Here is a 21,891-nt window from a genome sequence, read left to right as displayed (position 1 = left end):
ATCACCACAACCACCACCACCACCACCGCCACCATCACCACCACCGCCTATTTAAGCTCCAACGACAACAAACAGCAAGGACAATGCTATCCATACTGTTACAATAATGTCAACATCGTCCGTATCTGATTTAAAGCTTTCGTGACTGCAGTAATTCATATTCTTAGTTTTTTCGGTAAAGTCACGTTGAAGAGAAACAACAAAATAACAAAATATATATAAAACAATAAAAAATTCTCACGACGTTTCGACCATAACTCAAACGGTCATCACACCTGATGATGACCGTTTGAGTTATGGTCGAAACGTCGTGAGAATTTTTTATTGTTTTATATATATTTTGTTATTTTGTTGTTTCTCTTCAACGTGACTTTACCGAAAAAACTAAGAATATCGTCCGTATCGTTACATCGACATCACGATATCGATGTAACGATATCAATATCATTACAACAATATCGATACAATATCACCCCAACGTCCCCCCAACGTCCCCCCAACGTCGTCCCAACGTCCCTCCAACGTCGCCCCAACGTCGCCCCAACGTCGCCCCAACGTCCCCCCAACGTCGTCCCAACGTCCCTCCAACGTCGCCCCAACGTCGCCCCAACGTCCCCCCAACGTCCCCCCAACGTCGCCCCAACGTCGCCCCAACGTCCCCCCAACGTCGTCCCAACGTCCCTCCAACGTCGCCCCAACGTCGTCCCAACGTCCCCCCAACGTCCCCCCAACGTCGCCCCAACGTCCCTCCAACGTCGCCCCAACGTCCCTCCAACGTCCCCCCAACGTCGTCCCAACGTCCCCCCAACGTCGTCCCAACGTCCCCCCAACGTCCCCCCAACGTCGCCCCAACGTCCCCCCAACGTCGCCCCAACGTCCCCCCAACGTCGCCCCAACGTCGCCCCAAGCGCCGTGCTCACCACGCCCCGGGTGCAACAGCCCCAGGGAACTCTCGTGGAGCAGTGTGGACGGTGACGTCATAGAGTCACGTGGTGACTGTGTGAGTGAGTGTGTGTTGGTGTGTGTTGGTGTGTGTGTTAGTGTGTGTGTTAGTGTGTGTGTGTTACTGTGTGTGTGTTGGTTTGTGTGTGTTAGTGTGTGTTGGTGTGTGTGTTACTGTGTGTGTGTTGGTGTGTGTGTTAGTGTGTGTGTTGGTGTGTGTGTTGGTGTGTGTTACTGTGTGTGTGTTGGTTTGTGTGTGTTAGTGTGTGTGTTGGTGTGTGTGTTAGTGTGTGTGTTGGTGTGTGTGTGTTAGTGTGTGTGTTGGTGTGTGTTAGTGTGTGTGTGTTAGTGTGTGTTGGTTTGTGTGTGTTGGTTTGTGTGTGTTAGTGTGTGTGTGTGTTGGTTTGTGTGTGTTAGTGTGTGTGTGTGTGTGTTGGTGTGTGTGTGTTGGTGTGTGTGTGTTGGTGTGTGTGTGTGTTGGTGTGTTGGTGTGTGTGTGTTGGTGTGTTGGTGTGTGTGTTGGTGTGTGTGTTGGTGTGTGTGTGTTGGTGTGTTGGTGTGTGTGTTGGTGTGTGTGTTGGTGTGTGTGTGTGTTGGTGTGTGTGTTGGTGTGTGTGTGTTGGTGTGTGTGTGTGTTGGTGTGTTGGTGTGTTGGTGTGTGTGTGTGTGTTGGTGTGTGTGTGTGTTGGTGTGTGTGTGTTGGTGTGTGTGTGTGTTGGTGTGTGTGTGTTGGGGTGTGTGTGTTGGTGTGTTGGTCTGTGTGTTGGTGTGTGTGTGTTGGTGTGTTGGTGTGTGTGTTTTGGTGTGTGTGTTGGTGTTTGTGTGTGTGTTGGTGTGTGTGTGTTGGTGTGTGTGTGTTGGTGTGTGTGTGTTGGTGTGTGTTGGTGTGTTGGTGTGTGTGTGTGTTGGTGTGTGTGTGTGTTGGTGTGTGTGTTGGTGTGTGTGTTGGTGTGTGTGTTGGTGTGTGTGTTGGTGTGTGTGTGTTGGTGTGTTGGTGTGTGTGTGTTGGTGTGTGTGTCTTGGTGTGTGTGTGTGTTGGTGTGTGTGTACTAGTGAGTGTGTGTTGGTGTGTGTGTTGGTGTGTGTGTTGGTGTGTGTGTGTTGGTGTGTGTGTTGGTGTGTGTGTTGGTGTGTGTGTTGGTGTGTGTGTTGGTGTGTGTGTACTAGTGAGTGTGTGTTGGTGTGTGTGTGTGTTGGTGTGTGTGTACTAGTGAGTGTGTGTTGGTGTGTGTGTGTTGGTGTGTGTGTGTTGGTGTGTGTGTACTAGTGAGTGAGAGTGAGTGTGTGTGTACTAGTGAGTGTGTGTGTACTAGTGTGTGAGAGTGAGTGTGTGTTAGTGTGAGTGTGTGTGTTGGTGTGTGTACTAGTGAGTGAGAGTGAGTGTGTGTGTTGGTGTGTGTGTTGGTGTGTGTGTGTTGGTGTGTGTGTACTAGTGAGTGAGAGTGAGTGTGTGTGTTGGTGTGTGTGTGTACTAGTGAGTGTGTGTTAGTGTGTGTACTAGTGAGTGAGAGTGAGTGTGTGTGTGTACTAGTGAGTGTGTGTGTACTAGTGTGTACTAGTGAGTGAGAGTGAGTGTGTGTGTGTACTAGTGAGTGTGTGTGTACTAGTGTGTACTAGTGAGTGAGAGTGAGTGAGTGTGTGTACTAGTGTGTGAGAGTGAGTGTGTGTTAGTGTGAGTGTGTGTGTTGGTGTGTGTACTAGTGTGTGTGTGTTGGTGTGTGTTAGTGTGTGTGTGTACTAGTGAGTGTGTGTACTAGTGAGTGTGTGTTAGTGTGAGTGTATGTACTAGTGAGTGAGTGTGTGTACTAGTGTGTGTACTAGTGTGTGTACTAGTGTGTGTACTAGTGAGTGTGTACTAGTGTGTGTACTAGTGAGTGAGTGTGTGTACTAGTGAGTGTACTAGTGAGTGTGTGTACTAGTGTGTGTACTAGTGTGTACTAGTGTGTGTACTAGTGTGTACTAGTGTGTACTAGTGTGTGTACTAGTGTGTGTGTACTAGTGTGTGTACTAGTGTGTGTACTAGTGTGTACTAGTGTGTGTACTAGTGTGTGTACTAGTGTGTGTTCTAGTGTGTGAACTAGTGAGTGTGTGTACTAGTGAGTGAGTGATTATGACGCCATGCCCAGGAGAAAGCCGCCAAGGAATCCGCTGGTGAGTACCACGTTGTTCTTGAGGAAGAGCAGCGCCTGGGAGAGACACAGAGACAGGGAGAGAGACACAGTGAGAGAGACACAGTGAGAGAGAGACACAGTGAGAGAGAGAGACACACAGAGAGTACCACGTTCTTCTTGAGGAAGAGCAGCGCCTGGGAGACACAGGGACAGGGGGAGACACAGAGAGACACAGTGAGAGAGACACAGTGAGACACACAGGGGGAGAGACACACAGTGAGAGAGACAGTGAGAGAGAGACACAGGGAGTACCACGTTCTTCTTGAGGAAGAGCAGCGCCTGGGAGAGACACACAGGGAGAGACACACAGGGAGAGAGACACAGGGAGAGAGAGACAGGGGGAGAGAGACACAGGGAGAGAGACACAGGGAGAGAGACACAGGGAGAGAGAGACACAGGGAGAGAGAGACACAGAGACAGGGAGAGAGACAGGGAGAGAGACACAGGGAGAGAGACAGGGAGAGAGACACAGGGAGAGAGAGAGACACAGGGAGAGACACAGGGAGAGAGACACAGGGAGAGAGAGACAGGGGGAGAGAGACACAGGGAGAGAGACACAGGGAGAGAGACACAGGGAGAGAGAGACACAGGGAGAGAGAGACACAGAGACAGGGAGAGAGACAGGGAGAGAGACACAGGGAGAGAGACAGGGAGAGAGACACAGGGAGAGAGAGAGACACAGGGAGAGACACAGGGAGAGAGACACAGGGAGAGAGAGACAGGGGGAGAGAGACACAGGGAGAGAGACACAGGGAGAGAGACACAGAGACAGGGAGAGAGAGACACAGGGAGAGAGACACAGGGGGAGAGAGACACAGAGAGAGACACACAGAGACAGGGAGAGACACAGGGAGAGAGACACAGTGAGAGAGACACAGGGAGAGAGACACACAGGGAGAGAGAGACACAGGGAGAGAGAGACACAGAGACAGGGAGAGACACAGGGAGAGAGACAGGGAGAGAGACACACGGAGAGAGACAGATACAGGGAGAGAGACACAGAGAGAGAGACACAGGGAGAGAGACACAGGGAGAGAGACGGAGACAGGGAGAGAGACACAGAGAGAGAGACACAGGGAGAGACACAGGGAGAGAGACACAGAGACAGGGAGAGAGACAGAGAGAGAGACACAGGGAGAGAGACACAGAGACAGGGAGAGAGACACAGGGAGAGACACAGGGAGAGAGACACAGAGACAGGGAGAGAGACACAGAGAGAGAGACACAGGGAGAGACAAAAGGAGAGAGACACATGGAGAGAGACACAGGGAGAGAGACACAGGGAGAGAGACACAGGGAGAGACAGGGAGAGAGACACAGAGAGAGAGACACAGGGAGAGAGACACAGGGAGAGAGACACAGAGAGAGACACACAGAGAGAGACACAGGGAGAGAGACACAGGGAGAGAGACACAGGGAGACACAGGGAGGCACAGGGAAAGAGACACAGGGAGAGAGACAGAGAGACAGAGAGACAGGGAGAGAGACACAGGGAGAGAGACAGAGAGACAGGGAGAGAGATACACAGGGAGAGAGACACAGGGAGAGAGAGACAGAGAGAGACACACAGAGAGAGACACAGGGAGAGACACAGGGAGAGAGACACAGGGAGAGAGACACAGGGAGACACAGGGAGGCACAGGGAAAGAGACACAGAGGAGAGACACAGGGAGAGAGAGACACAGGGAGAGAGACACAGGGAGAGAGACACAGGGAGAGAGACACAGGGAGAGAGACACAGGGAGAGAGACACAGGGAGAGAGACACAGGGAGAGAGACAGGGAGAGAGACACAGGGAGAGAGACAGAGAGACAGGGAGAGAGACACACAGGGAGAGAGACACAGGGAGAGAGACACAGGGAGAGAGACACAGGGAGAGAGACAGAGAGAGAGACACAGGGAGAGACAAAACGAGAGAGACACAGGGAGAGAGACACAGGGAGAGAGACACAGGGAGAGAGACACAGGGAGAGAGACACAGGGAGAGAAACAAAGGGAGAGACACAGGGAGAGAGTCAGCCTGCAGTGTGAGTGGACCGGTGGCCACGGGAGGTAATGACAGGGGAGTCAGCCCGCAGTGTGAATGGACTGGTGGCCACGGGAATGATCGAGAATATGAGCGTGGCCAGGTGAAGTGAGGCGTCGGTGGAGTCTGCCGGTAGAGTGAGCGGCCTAGAACCAGCGGGAAGGTTCAGGAATGGGGAGCGTGGCTTCGGACCGTGTATACGGGGAATATTCGCGGGAGACTCGGGGCTGCGGCAGTGGGGGTCTCCGCCTGCTCGAGTGAGAGCACGTGACTCCTTAATCAAATAAACCATCTCGAGGCGAGTGCATCCACGTCGCCTTTACAATCGTGAACTCCGAAAGCACGAAGAACAACCCAGAGCCCAGGCCTACTGCTGGTATCACAGTGCCTTGACCAGGTCAATAAAGTAGAGCTGTAGGTCCTGTAGGAATTCCCTACATCCCTTGCTGTAGCAGACGGACAGAGAATATGGCATCCGTGCAGGACCGCCCTTTCCTGAAACCGCATTGGGGCTCCGCAAGCCTCTCCTCAGCGTGCCTGGCAAGGCGATGCTGAATAATCCTTGCCAGGACCTTTCCCGGCACACTGAGGAGTGAGATGCCCCTGTAGTTGTTACAGTCTGTGCGGTCCCCCTTCTTAAAAAGGGGGACCACCAGGGCATCCTTCCAATCCTGCGGAACCCGTCCAGTGGTCCAGACTGTTGTTATGATGTCATATAGGGCAGTCTGTGCACAAACGCCACCCTCATCTCTGCCCGGTGCCTTTCCTGGTCTCAGACTCCGGATCGCCTTCAGTACTTCCTCAACAGATGGCACCTCAGCCAGCCACTCACAGCGGGTGACTTCCTCTTCCAATATTTGAGGCACCGCAGCCTCGGCAGGGTCATCCCCACTTTGTGCCACGATGTTTTCCTGGCTGAGGGATTTTCCCTCCCCCAGAACATCACAGAAATGCTCAGAAAATCTGCAAACCTGTTCCTGGGGGTCGGAGATTGGATCACCGTTCTTTCCCCTAATGATGGTAATAGGTGTGGCGCTGCAGGTTACTTTTTTTCATGGAATTAAAGAGCGATTTGTGATCACGGGCAACTGAGGCAGACTCCATCACCTCAGCAGCAACCCGCGACCACCAACCATCCTTGCAGCGCCTCACGGCTCTCCGAACACACACACACGCACACACACACGCACACACACAAGCACCCACGCGCACACACGTGGCAAGAGCAGGCCATCCTACACACGAGGCCAACCTTCGTGGAGGGGTCACGACCTCCCCCGCCCCCACTCGTCACTCCGACCCCGACACGCCTCCCCCTCCTCCTCCCCCTCCTCCTCCCCCTCCTCCTCATCCACCACCACCACCTCCTCCTCCCCCTCCTCCTCCTCCTCATCCACCACCACCACCTCCTCATCCCCCTCCTCCTCATCCACCACCTCCTCCTCCTCCTCATCCACCACCTCCTCTTTCCCCTCCCCCTCCTCCTCATCCACCACCTCCTCCTCCCCCTCCTCCTCATCCACCACCACCTCCTCCTCCTCCTCCTCCTCCTCATCCACCACCACCTCCTCCTCCTCCTCATCCACCACCACCTCCTCCTCCTCCCCCTCCTCCTCATCCACCACCACCACCACCTCCTCCTCCCCCTCCTCCTCATCCACCACCACCTCCTCCTCCTCCCCCTCCTCCTCATCCACCACCACCACCTCCTCCTCCTCCCCCTCCTCCTCATCCACCACCACCACCTCCTCCTCCTCCTCATTCACCACCACCACCACCTCCCCCTCCCCCTCCTCCTCATCCACCACCTCCTCCTCCCCCTCCTCCTCATCCACCACCACCACCTCCTCCTCCCCCTCCTCCTCATCCACCACCACCTCCTCCTCCCCCTCCTCCTCATCCACCACCACCTCCTCCTGCTCCACCACCCCCGCTACCTCCTCCACCTCGTCACTACTGCCCCCTAGCGGCAGCGCGACGGCATCGTCCTACGTCACTGCTGCTACTGCTGCCGATGGTGTTGAGGTTGTTGATGATGTTGATGTGTCTGTGTGTGTCTGTCTGTGTGTGTCTGTGTGTGTGTCTGTGTGTGTCATGTAGCCCGCATGCCCAGCCACCGCATGCCTAAACAGCTTTTGTTCGGCAGGATCGAGGGGGCTAAACGGGCGCGGCACGGGCTAGAGAAGAGATGGAGTGATGTGGTACAGGAGGACGTGGAGCTGAGTGGACTTGCCGATGACTGGTACCAGCGGTGTCAAGATCGGCCTCTGTGGAGGAGGCTCGTGAAGGACGCTACTGGGCAGTTGGAGGCAGTCGCCCTCCAACAACAACGGAGGGCGGAGGAGCGACGCTCACAACAACGAGCGGAGCGCCGGGTGGCTAAAGCACAGCAGGTTGGCACAGTAGGGGGCACAGGTGGTGCATCAGCCAGTCATCTCAGTCAGTCGACCCGTGGCACCTGGGTCTGCCCCGTGACCTCCTGCCAGCGGGCGTTCGACACTTCACGTGGCCTCAGGGTGCACATGGCCTGGCACAAGCGTCGTGGTGACGTCACCGCCACTTAGTGGCGAATGGCGGTTGTTGTTGTTGTTTCTATGTGTGTGTCTGTGTGTGTACACGGGGAGGAGCGGTGGTGCAGCGGTTAGCGCTACGCTGCGCTACGAACCCGGCGACCCGAGTTCGATTCCCGCTCACGGCCACCAACTCCATCAGTGACGATTATCTGAACCGGTCCCGGGCCTCCCCTAGGTCGACTCAGTCTCAAACGAGTACCTGGTGTGGCGGTGTGTAGTAAACATCGCTAGCACTGGGGAGACAAAGGCGGCCGGGCGTGGTTGCTGGCCACCCACCCCCTCGTGTGCCACAGTACCGGTAGCCTTCACAGGTGCTGCTCGCTAACAGCACTTGCCCCTACAGCCTGTCAGAGGCTACACGGGGGACCTTTGTACTTGTCTTTGTTTCCATGTTGGACTTCTCTCGCACGGCCGGATGCGTAGCTGCCGGCGGTGGTGATGGTGACAAGTTATCAAGACGGTCATGATCGTGACGATTGTGAAGACACGGTCATCATGATGACGGCGTTGGCGATGGGTGGCGATGGGTGGCGATGGGTGGCGATGGGTGGCGATGGATGGCGATGGGTGGCGATGGGTGGCGATGGGTGTCGATGGGTGGCGATGGGTGGCGATGGGTGGCGATGGGTGGCGATGGGTGGCGATGGGTGGCGATGGGTGGCGATGGGTGGCGATGGGTGGCGATGGGTGGCGATGGGTGGCGATGGGTGACGATGGGTGGCGATGGGTGGCGATGGGTGTCGATGGGTGGCGATGGGTGGCAATGGGTGGCGATGGGTGGCGATGGGTGGCGATGGGTGGCGATGGGTGGCGATGGGTGGCGATGGGTGGCGATGGGTGGCGATGGGTGTCGATGGGTGGCGATGGGTGGCGATGGGTGGCGATGGATCTGCCGCTCACCTCGTCGAAGTAGGAGTTGATGTCCGGAGCGGCCTGATGCGCCTTACGGCTCAGCTGCTTTTTTGCTTTGTTCACGTCCCTCTCCACTCGCTTCCAGTCCACGGTGACGTAGCCGGTGTGGTTCGCTATCTGCACACGGGGAGACACGGAGAGACACACGGGGACACGCCCGGGTACGTGCCCGAGTGTGTACGTGCCCGGGTGTACATGTAGGCGAGTGTGTGTACGTGAGAGTGTGTGTGTGTGTATGGGAAGCGGTGGTGTAGCGGTTAGCGCTACGCTGCGCTATGAACCTGGAGACCCAGGTTTGACACCCGCTCATGGCCAACGCCACCGGTGACGGTTATCTGAACCGGTCCCGGGCCTCCCATAGGTCGACTCAGCCTCAAATTAGTACCTGGTGCGATGTGCAGCGAACACCGTCACTGGGGAGACAAAGGCGGCCGGGCGTGGTGTTGGCCACTTACCCCCTCGTGTGCCGTGTTGGCCTTCATAGGTGCTCGCTAACAGCACTTGCCCCTACAGTCTGTTAAGGCTAAATGGGGAATCTTTGTCTTTGTATGGGAAGAAGAATCAGCCCCTGTGAGCGACTGGCTGAGGTGCCATCTGTTGAGGAAGTACTGAAGGCGATCCAGAGTCTGAGACCAGGAAAGGCAGCGGGCAGAGATGATCTCCCAAGCGAAATGCTGAGGGAGGGTGGCGTTTGTGCACAGACTGCCCTACATGACATCATAACAACAGTCTGGACCACTGGACAGGTTCCGCAGGATTGGAAGGATGCCCTCGTGGTCCCCCTCTTTAAGAAGGGGGACCGCACAAACTACAGGGGCATCTCACTCCTCAGTGTGCCGGGAAAGGTCCTGGCAAGGATTATTCAACATCGCCTTGCTAGGCACGCTGCTACAGCAGAGGTGTAGGGAATTCCAACAAGACCTACAATCTCTGCTTTATTGACCTGGTCAAGGCCTATGATACCATCAGTAGGCCTGGGCTCTGGGTTGTTCTTTGTGCTTTCGGAGTCCCTGACCCTCTGCTCACGATCATTAAGGACCTTCATGATGGCGAGCGGGCCCGGGTAAAACTACGTGGCCGGGAGTCAGAGCCATTCCCTGTACACCTTGGGGTGCGACAGGGATGTCCTCTGGCTCCCACATTATTTAACATCTATTTTGACCACGTAGTTCGTGAAGCCTTCAATAGCTGTACCGGGGGAATTTCCATTTGGTACAGATATAATGGGAGGCTGATCGATGCCCGGGTGCAGTCAAGGGATGGCTCCCTATTGCTCAACCACGTTATGTATGCCGATGATTTGGTAATAGCTGCTCATTCAGAGGAGGAGTTGGAGACGCTGCTGCTGAAACTGGAGCGTGCCACTAAGAGGTGGGGCCTTACCATCAGCTCCACCAAAACTAAGCACCTGCCTGGGTATTTAGTACCATCGGACACTCCACCCCCACAACTCCCAATCGGTGATGGGGCAGTTGTGGAGAGAGTGGAGAGTTTCCCATACCTGGGCAGTGTGCTTATGACCGGCTCCAGTTTAACAGCAGAGGTCTCACTCCGAATCAGTCGAGCGGCAATATCTTTTCATCGGTTGCGTAACGCTGTGTGGAAGCTACCTGGTCTGTCGCTCCGCACTAAGCTTCAGGCCTTCTCGGCCACGGTCATTCCCTCCCTTCTCTACGCTTGCGAAACGTGGACCCCCCTAATAGAACATCTTCGCCGGTTAGAAACATTTAGGCTGGCCTGCCTACGATCCATCCTGGGTTTAACCAGACTGGATTGTGTGAGGAGCTCACAAATCCTTGAAAGATCTGGGCAGGGTCCCATCGGTGAGCTCCTCCGGCAGGCAAGGCTGCGATGGCTGGGTCATGTAGCCCGCATGCCCAGCCACTGCATGCCGAAACAGCTTTTGTTCGGCCGGATTGAGGGGGCTAATCGGGCGCGGCACGGGCTAGAGAAGAGATGGAGTGATGTGGTACAGGAGGACGTGGAGCTGAGTGGACTTGCCGATGACTGGTACCAGCGGTGTCAAGATCGGCCTCTGTGGAGGAGGCTCGTGAAGGACGCTACTGGGCAGTTGGAGGCAGTCGCCCTCCAACAACAACGGAGGGCGGAGGAGCGACGCTCAGAACAACGAGCGGAGCGCCGGGTGGCTAAAGCACAGCAGGTTGGCACAGTAGGGGGCACAGGTGGTGCATCAGCCAGTCATCTCAATCAGTCGACCCGTGGCACCTGGGTCTGCCCCGTGACCTCCTGCCAGCGGGCGTTCGACACTTCACGTGGCCTCAGGGTGCACATAGCCTGGCACAAGCGTCGTGGTGACGTTCCGCCACTTAGTGGCGAATGGCGGTTGTTGTGTGTGTATAAAGGGGTGTGTGTGTGTAGGTAGGGGTGTGTGTGTGTGTATGTAGGGGTGTGTGTGTATGTAGGGGTGTGTGTGTATGTAGGGGTGTGTGTGTGTGTGTATGTAGGGGTGTGTGTGTATGTAGGGGTGTGTGTGTGTGTGTGTATGTAGGGGTGTGTGTGTGTATGTAGGGGTGTGTGTGTATGTAGGGGTGTGTGTGTGTATGTAGGGGTGTGTGTGTATGTAGGGGTGTGTGTGTGTATGTAGGGGTGTGTGTGTGTATGTAGGGGTGTGTGTGTATGTAGGGGTGTGTGTGTGTGTATGTAGGGGTGTGTGTGTGTGTATGTAGGGGTGTGTGTGTGTGTGTATGTAGGGGTGTGTGTGTATGTAGGGGTGTGTGTGTATGTAGGGGTGTGTGTGTGTATGTAGGGGTGTGTGTGTGTATGTAGGGGTGTGTGTGTGTGTATGTAGGGGTGTGTGTGTGTGTATGTAGGGGTGTGTGTGTATGTAGGGGTGTGTGTGTGTGTGTCTGGACCTGTAGAAGCAGGAAGCCTCCGCCTACTGCAGTGGCTGCCAGTTTCCCCACTTTCTGGAACACGAAGCCTGCACACCTGCACACACAGACAAAGGTCCCCCGTGTAGCCTCTAGCATGCTTAGGGGCAAGTGCTGTGAGTAGCGAGCAGCACCTACAGACACACAGACAAAGGTCCCCCGTGTAGCCTCTAGCAGGCTGTAGGGGCAAGTGCTGTTAGCGAGCAGCACCTGTAGACACACAGACAAAGGTCCCCCGTGTGGCCTCTAACAGGCTGTAGGGGCAAGTGCTGTTAGCGAGCAGCACCTATAGACACACAGACAAAGATCCCCCGTGTAGCCTCTAACAGACTGTAGGGGCAAGTGCTGTTAGCGAGCAGCACCTATGAAGGCTACCGGCACTGTGGCACACGAGGGGGTGGGTGGCCAGCACCACTCCCGGCCGCCTTTGTCTCCCCAGTGGCGATGTTTACTACACACCGCACCAGGTATACTCATTTGGGGCCGAGTCGACCTAGGGGAGGCCCAGGACCGGTTCAGATAATCGTCACTGGCGGTGTTGGTGGCCGTGAGCGGGAATCGAACTCAGGTCGCCGGGTTCATAGCGCAGCGTAGCGCTAACCGCTGCACCACCGCTCCCCACACACACACAGACACACACACACATACACCACACACGTGTGTGTGGTGTATGTGTGTTGAACTTCTTTCACACCGTATGTAGCCAACCGTGCTATGTGTGTGTATGTTGAACGTGGTTGGTGTGGTTGACGTGGTTAGTGGTGGTGTGGTCAGCGTAGTTACTGGTGGTGTGGTTGCTGTGGTTAGTGGTGGTGTAGTTGGCGTGGTTAGTGGTGGTGGTGGTGTGGTCGGCGTGGCTACTGGTGGTGTGGTTAGCATGGTTACTGGTGGTGGGGGTGTGGTTGGGGTGGTTACTGGTGGTGGTGTGGTTCGCGTGGTTACTGGTGGTGGTTGTCGTGGTTACTGGTGGTGGTTGTCGTGGTTACTGGTGGTGTGGTTGTCATGGTTACTGGTGGTGGTGTGGTTGCTGTGGTTAGTGGTGGTGTAGTTGGCGTGGTTAGTGGTGGTGTGGGCGGCGTGGCTACTGGTGGTGTGGTTGGCATGATTACTGGTGGTGGGGGTGTGGTTGGCGTGGTTACTGGTAGTGGTGTGGTTCGCGTGGTTACTGGTGGTGGTGTGGTTGCCGTGGTTACTGGTGGTGTGGTTGCCATGGTCACTGGTGGTGTGGTTGTCGTGGTTACTGGTAGTGGTGTGGTTGCCGTGGTTACTGGTGGTGGTGTGCCCACCCACCAGCCCCCCGCACCCCCGACCGCTATCTGCGTGGCCACGGAGTACTTGTGGGCGATGGGGCCGGCCTCGTGGCCAAACACTCGCTGCAGCCAGCCACGACGGCGCGCGTAGCCGGCCAGGTCGAGCACCTCCAAGTCCTCTCCAGCGTCATCGCGCTCTGCAGAGACGCACGGCGTGAGACACACAGGGAGAGAGACACAGGGAGAGAGACACAGGGAGGGAGAGAGACACAGGGAGGGAGAGAGACACAGGGAGGGAGACAGGGAGGGAGACACGCAGAGAGAGACACAGGGAGAGAGACACAGGGAGGGAGACACACAGGGAGGGAGACACGCAGAGAGAGACACAGGGAGAGAGACACAGGGAGTGAGACACGCAGGGAGGGAGACACGCAGAGAGAGACACACAGAGAGAGACACAGGGAGAGAGACACAGGGAGAGAGACACAGGGAGTGAGACACACAGGGAGGGAGACACGCAGAGAGAGACACACAGAGAGAGACACAGGGAGAGAGACACAGGGAGGGAGACACAGGGAGAGAGACACACAGAGAGGGAGACACGCAGAGAGAGACACAGGGAGAGAGACACACAGGGAGGGAGACACAGGGAGGGAGACACGCAGAGAGAGACACAGGGAGAGAGACACAGGGAGGGAGACACAGGGAGAGAGACACAGGGAGAGAGACACAGGGAGGGAGAGAGACACAGGGAGGGAGACAGGGAGAGAGACATAGGGAGAGACACGGAGTGAGACACACAGGGAGGGAGACACGCAGAGAGAGACACAGGGAGAGAGACACAGGGAGGGAGAGAGAGACACAGGGAGGGAGAGAGAGACACAGGGAGGGAGACACGCAGAGAGTCAGAGACACGGAAGGAGAGACAGGGAAGGAGAGACACGGAGGGAGAGACACGGAGGGAGAGACACGGAGGGAGAGACATGGAGGGAGACACAGGGAGAGAGAGACACAGGGAGAGAGACACAGGGAGAGACACAGGGAGAGAGACACAGGGAGAGAGACACAGGGAGAGACACAGGGAGAGAGACACAGGGAGAGACACAGGGAGAGACACAGGGAGAGACACAGGGAGAGAGACACAGGGAGGGAGACACAGAGAGACACACGGAGGGAGAGGCACAGGGAGAGAGACACAGAGAGAGAGACACGGAGGGAGAGACACAGGGAGAGACACAGGGAGAGACACAGGGAGAGAGACACAGGGAGGGAGACACAGGGAGAGAGACACAGAGAGAGAGAGACACGGAGGGAGAGACACAGGGAGAGACACAGGGAGAGAGACACAGAGACAGGGAGAGAGACACACAGGGAGAGAGACACAGGGAGAGAGACACAGAGAGAGAGACACAGAGAGAGAGACACGGAGTGAGAGACACGGAGAGAGAGAGACACAGAGAGAGAGACACAGAGAGAGAGACACAGAGAGAGACACAGAGAGAGACACAGAGAGAGATACACAGAGAGAGAGACACACAGGGAGAGAGACACAGGGAGAGAGACACAGAGAGAGAGACACAGAGAGAGAGACACGGAGTGAGAGACACGGAGAGAGAGAGACACAGAGAGAGAGACACAGAGAGAGAGACACAGAGAGACACAGAGAGAGACACAGAGAGAGACACAGAGAGAGATACACAGAGAGAGAGACACACAGGGAGAGAGACACAGGGAGAGAGAGACACAGAGAGAGACACAGAGAGAGAGACACACAGAGATAGAGACACAGAGAGAGAGACACAGAGAGAGAGACACAGAGAGTGAGAGACACAGGGAGAGAGAGACACAGAGAGACACAAAGAGAGACACAGAGTGAGAGACACATAGAGAGAGACACAGAGAGAGACACACAGAGAGAGAGACACAGAGAGAGATACAGAGAGAGAGACACAGAGAGAGACAACGAGAGAGAGACACGGAGAGAGAGACACAGAGAGAGAGACAGAGAGAGAGACACGGAGAGACACAGAGAGAGAGACACAGAGGGAGAGACACAGAGAGAGACACAGAGAGAGACAACGAGAGAGAGACAACTCCACACGACCACGTGAACATCGACATTCAACCTCCAAATACACAGCAGCAGTAGCAGCAGGCGTCAGGGGTCGTGATCAAACCCAGGACCTCCTGTGTACCAGGCGAGGTCATCAACATCTCATAGCCACCGTGTCGGTGGCCAAGTTTCACTTTCCCGGGGACTTGGAGACGCATCGCCCGGCCACCAAAGACAAAGATCCCCCGTGTAGCCTTCAACAGGCAGTTGGGGCAAGTGCTGCTGGCGAGTGCACAGCGCGCTAACCGCTGCACCACCGCTCCCACCACACTCACTCACGCTTGGGTTTCACGTTACACAGTGCGCTAACCGCTGCACCACCGCTCCCACTCACTCACGCCTGTGTTTCACGTTACACAGCGCGCTAACCGCTGCACCACCGCTCCCACCACACTCACTCACCCCTGGGTTTCACATTACACAGTGCGCTAACCGCTGCAGCACCGCTCCCACCACACTCACTCATGCTTGGGTTTCACGTTACACAGCGCGCTAACCGCTGCACCACCGCTCCCACCACACTCACTCACTCACCCCTGGGTTTCACGTTACACAGCGCGCTAACCGCTGCACCACCACTCTCACTCACTCACTCACGCCTGGGTTTCACGTTACACAGTGCGCTAACCGCTGCACCACCGCTCCCACCACACTCCTGGGTTTCACGTTACACAGCGCGCTAACCGCTGCACCACCGCTCCCACCACACTCACTCACTCACGCCTGGGTTTCACGTTACACAGCGCGCTAACCGCTGCACCACCGCTCCCACCACACTCACTCACTCCTGGGTCCCACGTGACGGTGCCTCGTGACTGCCACTGATGCACGGTGAGTAAACAACGCCGGCTTATTATAGAGCGTTAGCGTCCGTGTCCTGATTGGCTAGCGGGTTAGGGGTAGAGTTAGTACGAGTGTCTGATTGGCTAGTGGGTTAGGGGTAGAGTTAGTACCATTGTCTGATTGGCTAGTGGGTTAGGGGTAGAGTTAGTACGAGTGTCTGATTGGCTAGTGGGTTAGGGGTAGAGTTAGTACGAGTGTCTGATTGGCTAGAGGGTTAGAGGTAGAGTTAGTACGAGTGTGTGATTGGCTAGTGGGTTAGGGGTAGAGTTAGTACGAGTGTCTGATAGGCTAGTGGGTTAGGGGGAGAGTTAGTACCAGTGTCTGATTGGCTCGTGGGTTAGGGGTAGCGTTAATACGAGTGTCTGATTGGCTAGAGGGTTAGGGGTAGAGTTAGTACGAGTGTCTGATTGGCTAGAGGGTTAGGGGTAGAGTTAGTACGAGTGTCTGATTGGTTAGTGGGTTAGGGGTAGAGTTAGTACGAGTGTCTGATTGGCTAGCGGGTTAGGGGTAGAGTTAGTACGAGTGTCTGGTTGGCTAACGGGTTAGGGGTAAAGTTAGTACGAGTGTCTGATTGGCTAGAGGGTTAGGGGTAGAGTTAGTACGAGTGTCTGATTGGCTAGTAGGTTAGGGGTAGAGTTAGTACGAGTGTCTGATTGGCTAGCGGGTTAGGGGTAGAGTTAGTACGAGTGTCTGATTGGCTAGAAGGTTAGGGGTAGAGTTAGTACCATTGTCTGATTGGCTAGTAGGTTAGGGGTAGAGTTAGTACAAGTGTCTCATTGGCTAGTTGGTTAGGGGTAGAGTTAGTACGAGTGTCTGATTGGCTAGTGGGTTAGGGGTAGAGTTAGTACGAGTGTCTGGTTGGCTAGTGGGTTAGGGGTAGAGTTAGTACGAGTGTGTGATTGGCTAGTGGGTTAGGGGTAGAGTTAGTACGAGTGTCTGATTGGCTAGTGGGTTAGGGGCAGAGTTAGTACGAGTGTGTGATTGGCTAGTGGGTTAGGGGTAGAGTTAGTACGAGTGTCTGATAGGCTAGTGGGTTAGGGGTAGAGTTAGTACGAGTGTCTGATTGGCTAGTGGGTTAGGGGTAGAGTTAGTACGAGTGTCTGATTGGCTAGTGGGTTAGGGGTAGAGTTAGTACGAGTGTCTGGTTGGCTAGTGGGTTAGGGGTAGAGTTAGTACCAGTGTCTGATTGGCTAGTGGGTTAGGGGTAGAGTTAGTACGAGTGTCTGATTGGCTATTGGGTTAGGGGTAGAGTTAGTACGAGTGTCTGATTGGCTAATAGGTTAGGGGTAGAGTTAGTACGAGTGTCTCATTGGCTAGTTGGTTAGGGGTAGAGTTAGTACGAGTGTCTGATTGGCTAGTGGGTTAGGGGTAGAGTTAGTACCAGTGTCTGATTGGCTAGCGGGTTAGGGGTAGAGTTAGTACGAGTGTCTGATTGGCTAGAGGGTTAGGGGTAGAGTTAGTACTAGTGTCTGATTAGCTAGTGGGTTAGGGGTAGAGTTAGTACCAGTGTCTGATTGGCTAGCGGGTTAGGGGTAGAGTTAGTACGAGTGTCTGATTGGCTAGTGGGTTAGGGGTAGAGTTAGTACTAGTGTCTGATTAGCTAGTGGGTTAGGGGTAGAGTTAGTACGAGTGTCTGATTGGCTAGTGGGTTAGGGGTAGAATTAGTACCAGTGTCTGATTGGCTAGCGGGTTAGGGGTAGAGTTAGTACGAGTGTCTGTTTGGCTAGAGGGTTAGGGGTAGAGTTAGTACTAGTGTCTGATTAGCTAGTGGGTTAGGGGTAGAGTTAGTACCAGTGTCTGATTGGCTAGCGGGTTAGGGGTAGAGTTAGTACGAGTGTGTGATTGGCTAGTGGGTTAGGGGTAGAGTTAGTACGAGTGTCTGATTGGCTAGTGGGTTAGGGGTAGATCTCTCTCGGTCGATGGGTCTCTATGAGTATGGGTCTCTGTCAAGGCTGTAATTATAATATATATTGGGGGGGACACATCCCCCCATATTCAAATATGTTCAAAATGCCCCCCCCAATATATTGCTATAAAAATATAAAAAATAAATTTGCTATGCTATGTAAATAAAAACAACAATTTGCTAAACCTTGGCCACAATATCTGGGCTTGCCTTCATATAAATCAACGCGTAGATTTCTGTTCATATGATTGTGGTTATGGTTGAACTTTATAAATCCCTAATCTCTGCCATTACATACAATGAAAAGAGAAATGGTAATAAGTAAAAACAGAACAATGTAATAAAATAACACTATCAGACATTATTGTAAAAAAATACAATAAAGAGTCCATCCGATATGTTAGGGAATTATTTTTTAATACTTTAGGCAGAAAATGGCAGGAAATTTGTTTTCAAATTTACATTTTTTTCTGGGGGGGGGGGAGGGGGGGCTAGACCCCCTGGAAGATTTGCCCCCCCCCCCCCAATATTGACTCCATGGCTACGTCCTTTGTCTCTGTGGGTCTATGGGTCTCTATGAGTCTATGGGTCTCTATGAGTCTATGGGTCTCTGTGGGTCTATGGGTCTCTATGAGTCTCTATGGGTCTCTATGGGTCTATGGGTCCCTATGAGTCTCTATGGGTCTCTATGGGTTTATGGGTTTCTATGAGTGTCTATGAGTGTCTATGGGTCTCTATGGGTCTCTATGGGTCTCTATGGGTCTCTATTAGTCTCTATGAGTCTCTATGGGTCTCTATGAGTCTCTATGGGTCTCTATGAGTCTCTATGGGTCTCTATGAGTCTCTATGGGTCTCTATGAGTCTCTATGGGTCTCTATGAGTCTCTATGGGTCTCTATGGGTCTATGGGTGTCTATGCGTCTCTATGGGTCTCTATGATTCTCTATGGGTCTCTATGGGTCTATGAGTCTCTATGGGTCTCTATGGGTCTCTATGGGTTTATGGGTTTCTATGAGTGTCTATGAGTGTCCATGGGTCTCTATGGGTCTCTATGAGTCCCTATGGGTCTCTATGAGTCTATGGGTCTCTATGAGTCTATGGGTCTCTGTGGGTCTATGGGTCTCTATGAGTCTCCATGGGTCTCTATGGGTCTATGGGTCCCTATGAGTCTCTATGGATCTCTATGGGTTTATGGGTTTCTATGAGTGTCTATGAGTGTCTATGGGTCTCTATGGGTCTCTATGAGTCTCTATGGGTCTCTATGAGTCTCTATGGGTCTCTATGAGTCTCTATGGGTCTCTATGAGTCTCTATGGGTCTCTATGAGTCTCTATGGGTCTATATGGGTCTATGGGTGTCTATGCGTCTCTATGGGTCTCTATGATTCTCTATGGGTCTCTATGGGTCTATGAGTCTCTATGGGTCTCTATGGGTTTATGGGTTTCTATGAGTGTCTATGAGTGTCCATGGGTCTCTATGGGTCTCTATGAGTCTCTATGGGTCTCTATGAGTCTCTATGGGTCTCTATGGGTCTATGGGTGTCTATGCGTCTCTATGGGTCTCTATGAGTCTCTATGGGTCTCTATGGGTCTATGAGACTCTATGGGTCTCTATGAGTCTCTATGGGTCTCTATGGGTCTCTATGAGTCTCTATGGGTCTCTATGAGTCTCTATGAGTCTCTATGGGTCTCTATGAGTCTCTATGGGTCTCTATGGGTCTCTATTAGTCTCTATGAGTCTCTATGGGTCTCTATGAGTCTCTATGGGTCTCTATGGGTGTCTACGAGTCTCTATGGGTCTCTATGGGTCTATGGGTCTCTATGAGTCTCTATGGGTCTATATGAGTGTCTATGGGTCTCTATGAGTCTCTATGGGTCTCTATGAGTCTCTATGAGTCTCTATGGGTCTCTATTAGTCTCTGAGTCTCTATGGGTCTCTATGAGTCTCTATGGGTCTCTATGGGTCTCTATTAATCTCTATGAGTCTCTATGAGTCTCTATGGGTCTCTATGAGTCTATAGAAACACGGGTATTAGGTTGCTATAAATGTCCACTTGCTTGAGCTGTCAATTGTTGACGGACGGGGTGTAGCTTCTGAAAGAAGACCTTCTACCTGGCAGCTCAGTGGGGTCCTAACTGGGAACAATGTTTTTTCTCCATAGCTGTAGTTTGGTGGATTTTCCACCAATATCGATTGACAACGCAACGTAGTTTATTGGGTGTAGCGGTGAACAATAGCCACATCAGACGTGAGGACAACATCAAATCGGCATAATCAATGGGTTCACTGTCTGTACTGTCTGTAGCTGTACTGTATGTACTGTCTGTAGTGATGTAGCTGTACTGTCGGTACTGTCTGTACTGTCTATACTGCTGTAGCTGTACTGTCTGTAGTGTCTGTACTGCTGTAGCTGTACTGTCTGTACTGCTGTAGTGATGTAGCTGTACTGTCTGTACTGTCTGTAGCTGTACTGCTGTAGCTGTACTGTCTGTACTGCTGTAGCTGTACTGCTGTAGCTGTACTGTCTGTACTGCTGTAGCTGTACTGTCTGTACTGTCTGTAGTGATGTAGCTGTACTGTCTGTACTGTCTATACTGCTGTAGCTGTACTGTCTGTACTGCTGTAGCTGTACTGCTGTAGCTGTACTGCTGTAGCTGTACTGCTGTAGCTGTACTGCTGTAGCTGTACTGCTGTAGCTGTACTGCTGTAGCTGTACTGCTGTAGCTGTACTGCTGTAGCTGTACTGCTGTAGCTGTACTGCTGTAGCTGTACTGTCTGTACTGTCTGTAGCTGTACTGCTGTTCCACTGCACTGAGCCACTAATTGCGAGCCCCGACCCCAGGGCGGTTGAACGCTGCCCGGCCCAGGCCGCCTCCAGGCGCTCCAAACCCGGCAGAGGCAACTAGCCTAGTCCGGTCCCAAGGCCCGGTTCCTCAAATTTAGTTTTGTTTTTGTGTGAACGCATCGCGATGTTTGCCGTCGTATAAACGTTATTCTTTCTGCTCGCTACACGAGGCCCCGCTACTGACGAGACGGTGACGTGCTGGGGTGGGTGGGGAGGGCGCGCAACACGGTGAGCAGAAGGTGAGCGGCGTTGGCGGTGGTGAGCGATGGGTAGCCACTCACCCCGTTTACGCTCCGCCATGGCGCTTGTGTCTCTCACGTCCTTGCACCCCCCCCCCCACGCCACACGGACAGAATGGACGAGTCCAAGTCTCACCTCAGGAACCCCCCATTCCACACGGCCACAATGGACGAGTCCAAATTGCACCACAAGATCCCCCCATTCCGCACGGCCACAATAGACGAGTCCAAATCGCACCACAGGACACCCCCCCCACGCCACACGGCCAGAATGGACGAGTCCAAGGCTCACCACAGGACCCCCCCATTCCGCACGGCCCCAATGGACGAGTCCAAATCGCACCACAGGACACCCCCCCCACGCCACACGGCCAGAATGGACGAGTCCAAATCTCACCACAGGATCCCCCTATTCCACACGGCCACAATGGATGAGTCCAAATCTCACCACAGTACCCCCCCCCACACCACACGGCCAGAATGGACGAGTCCAAATCTCACCACAGGATCCCCCTATTCCACACGGCCACAATGGATGAGTCCAAATCTCACCACAGTACCCCCCCCACACCACACGGCCAGAATGGATGAGTCCAAATCTCACCACAGGACACTCCCACCCCCAAGCATCACGGTCACAATGGACGAGTCCAAATCGCACCACAGGACCCCCCCCACGCCACACGGTCACAATGAACGAGTCAAAGTCTTACCACAGGACACCCCCCTCACGCCACACGGCCAGAATGGACGAGTCTAAATTTCACCAAAGGACCCCCCCCCCCCCACGCCACACGGCCATAATGGACGAATCCAAATTTCACAACAAGACCCCCCCCCCACGCCACACGCCAGAATGGACGAGTCTAGATCTCACCACACAACACCCCCCTTCCACCCCTGAAGCGTCACGGCCACAATGGACGAGTCCAAGTCTCACCACAGGAAACCCCCTCCTCCCCCACAAGCGTCACGGCCACAATGGACGAGTCCAGATCTCACCGTGGTTGACCTCACTTCCACGGCCACAATGAACGGGTCCAAATCTAACATCGATTAACCCCCATCTCACTGCGAGAATGGAGGAATCCAAATCTCACTACAGACATCCCCCAAGCGTCACGGCCACAATGGACGAGTCCAGAGTTCACGGTGGTCGACCTCACCCCCACGGCCAGAATG

The 21,891-nt window shown here is 54.1% G+C and overlaps 1 protein-coding gene across 2 annotated transcripts; it reads right to left on the bottom strand.

Moving 5' to 3' along the window:
* Positions 1 to 2,241: 2,241 nt before the first annotated feature.
* FUNDC1 (FUN14 domain containing 1) lies at positions 2,242 to 20,882 on the bottom strand. Of its 2 annotated transcripts, XM_076058328.1 has the most exons (6): positions 20,752 to 20,882; positions 12,806 to 12,962; positions 11,498 to 11,573; positions 8,613 to 8,741; positions 3,035 to 3,128; positions 2,242 to 3,004 (listed from the first exon to the last, which is right to left on the bottom strand). In XM_076058328.1, exons 1-5 carry the CDS (start codon positions 20,768 to 20,770, stop codon positions 3,051 to 3,053), a joined length of 459 nt encoding a protein of 152 aa, XP_075914443.1. In that variant the 5' UTR covers positions 20,771 to 20,882; the 3' UTR covers positions 2,242 to 3,004; positions 3,035 to 3,050. The 2 variants fall into 2 exon arrangements, with proteins under 2 accessions (XP_075914443.1, XP_075914442.1); XM_076058327.1 differs by having other exon boundaries at positions 2,242 to 3,128.
* Positions 20,883 to 21,891: the final 1,009 nt, after the last annotated feature.

Source organism: Petromyzon marinus (genome assembly GCF_048934315.1).
Source record: "Petromyzon marinus isolate PM22_M1 ecotype Great Lakes invasive population chromosome 70 unlocalized genomic scaffold, UKy_Petmar_22M1.pri1.0 chr70_unloc.2, whole genome shotgun sequence".
NCBI lineage: Eukaryota > Metazoa > Chordata > Hyperoartia > Petromyzontiformes > Petromyzontidae > Petromyzon > Petromyzon marinus.
This window is presented reverse-complemented; position numbering and strand designations above follow the sequence as displayed.

What these genes read in the sequence shown, in the direction of transcription:
- FUNDC1 (XM_076058327.1), bottom strand. An exon ending in GAGGCTTCCTGCTTCTACAG is followed by an intron (nt 8,742 to 11,497) that starts GTCCAGACACAC and finishes CCCCGTGTGCAG; the next exon opens with ATAGCGAACCACACCGGCTA. An exon ending in TCAACTCCTACTTCGACGAG is followed by an intron (nt 3,129 to 8,612) that starts GTGAGCGGCAGA and finishes TGTCTCTCCCAG; the next exon opens with GCGCTGCTCTTCCTCAAGAA.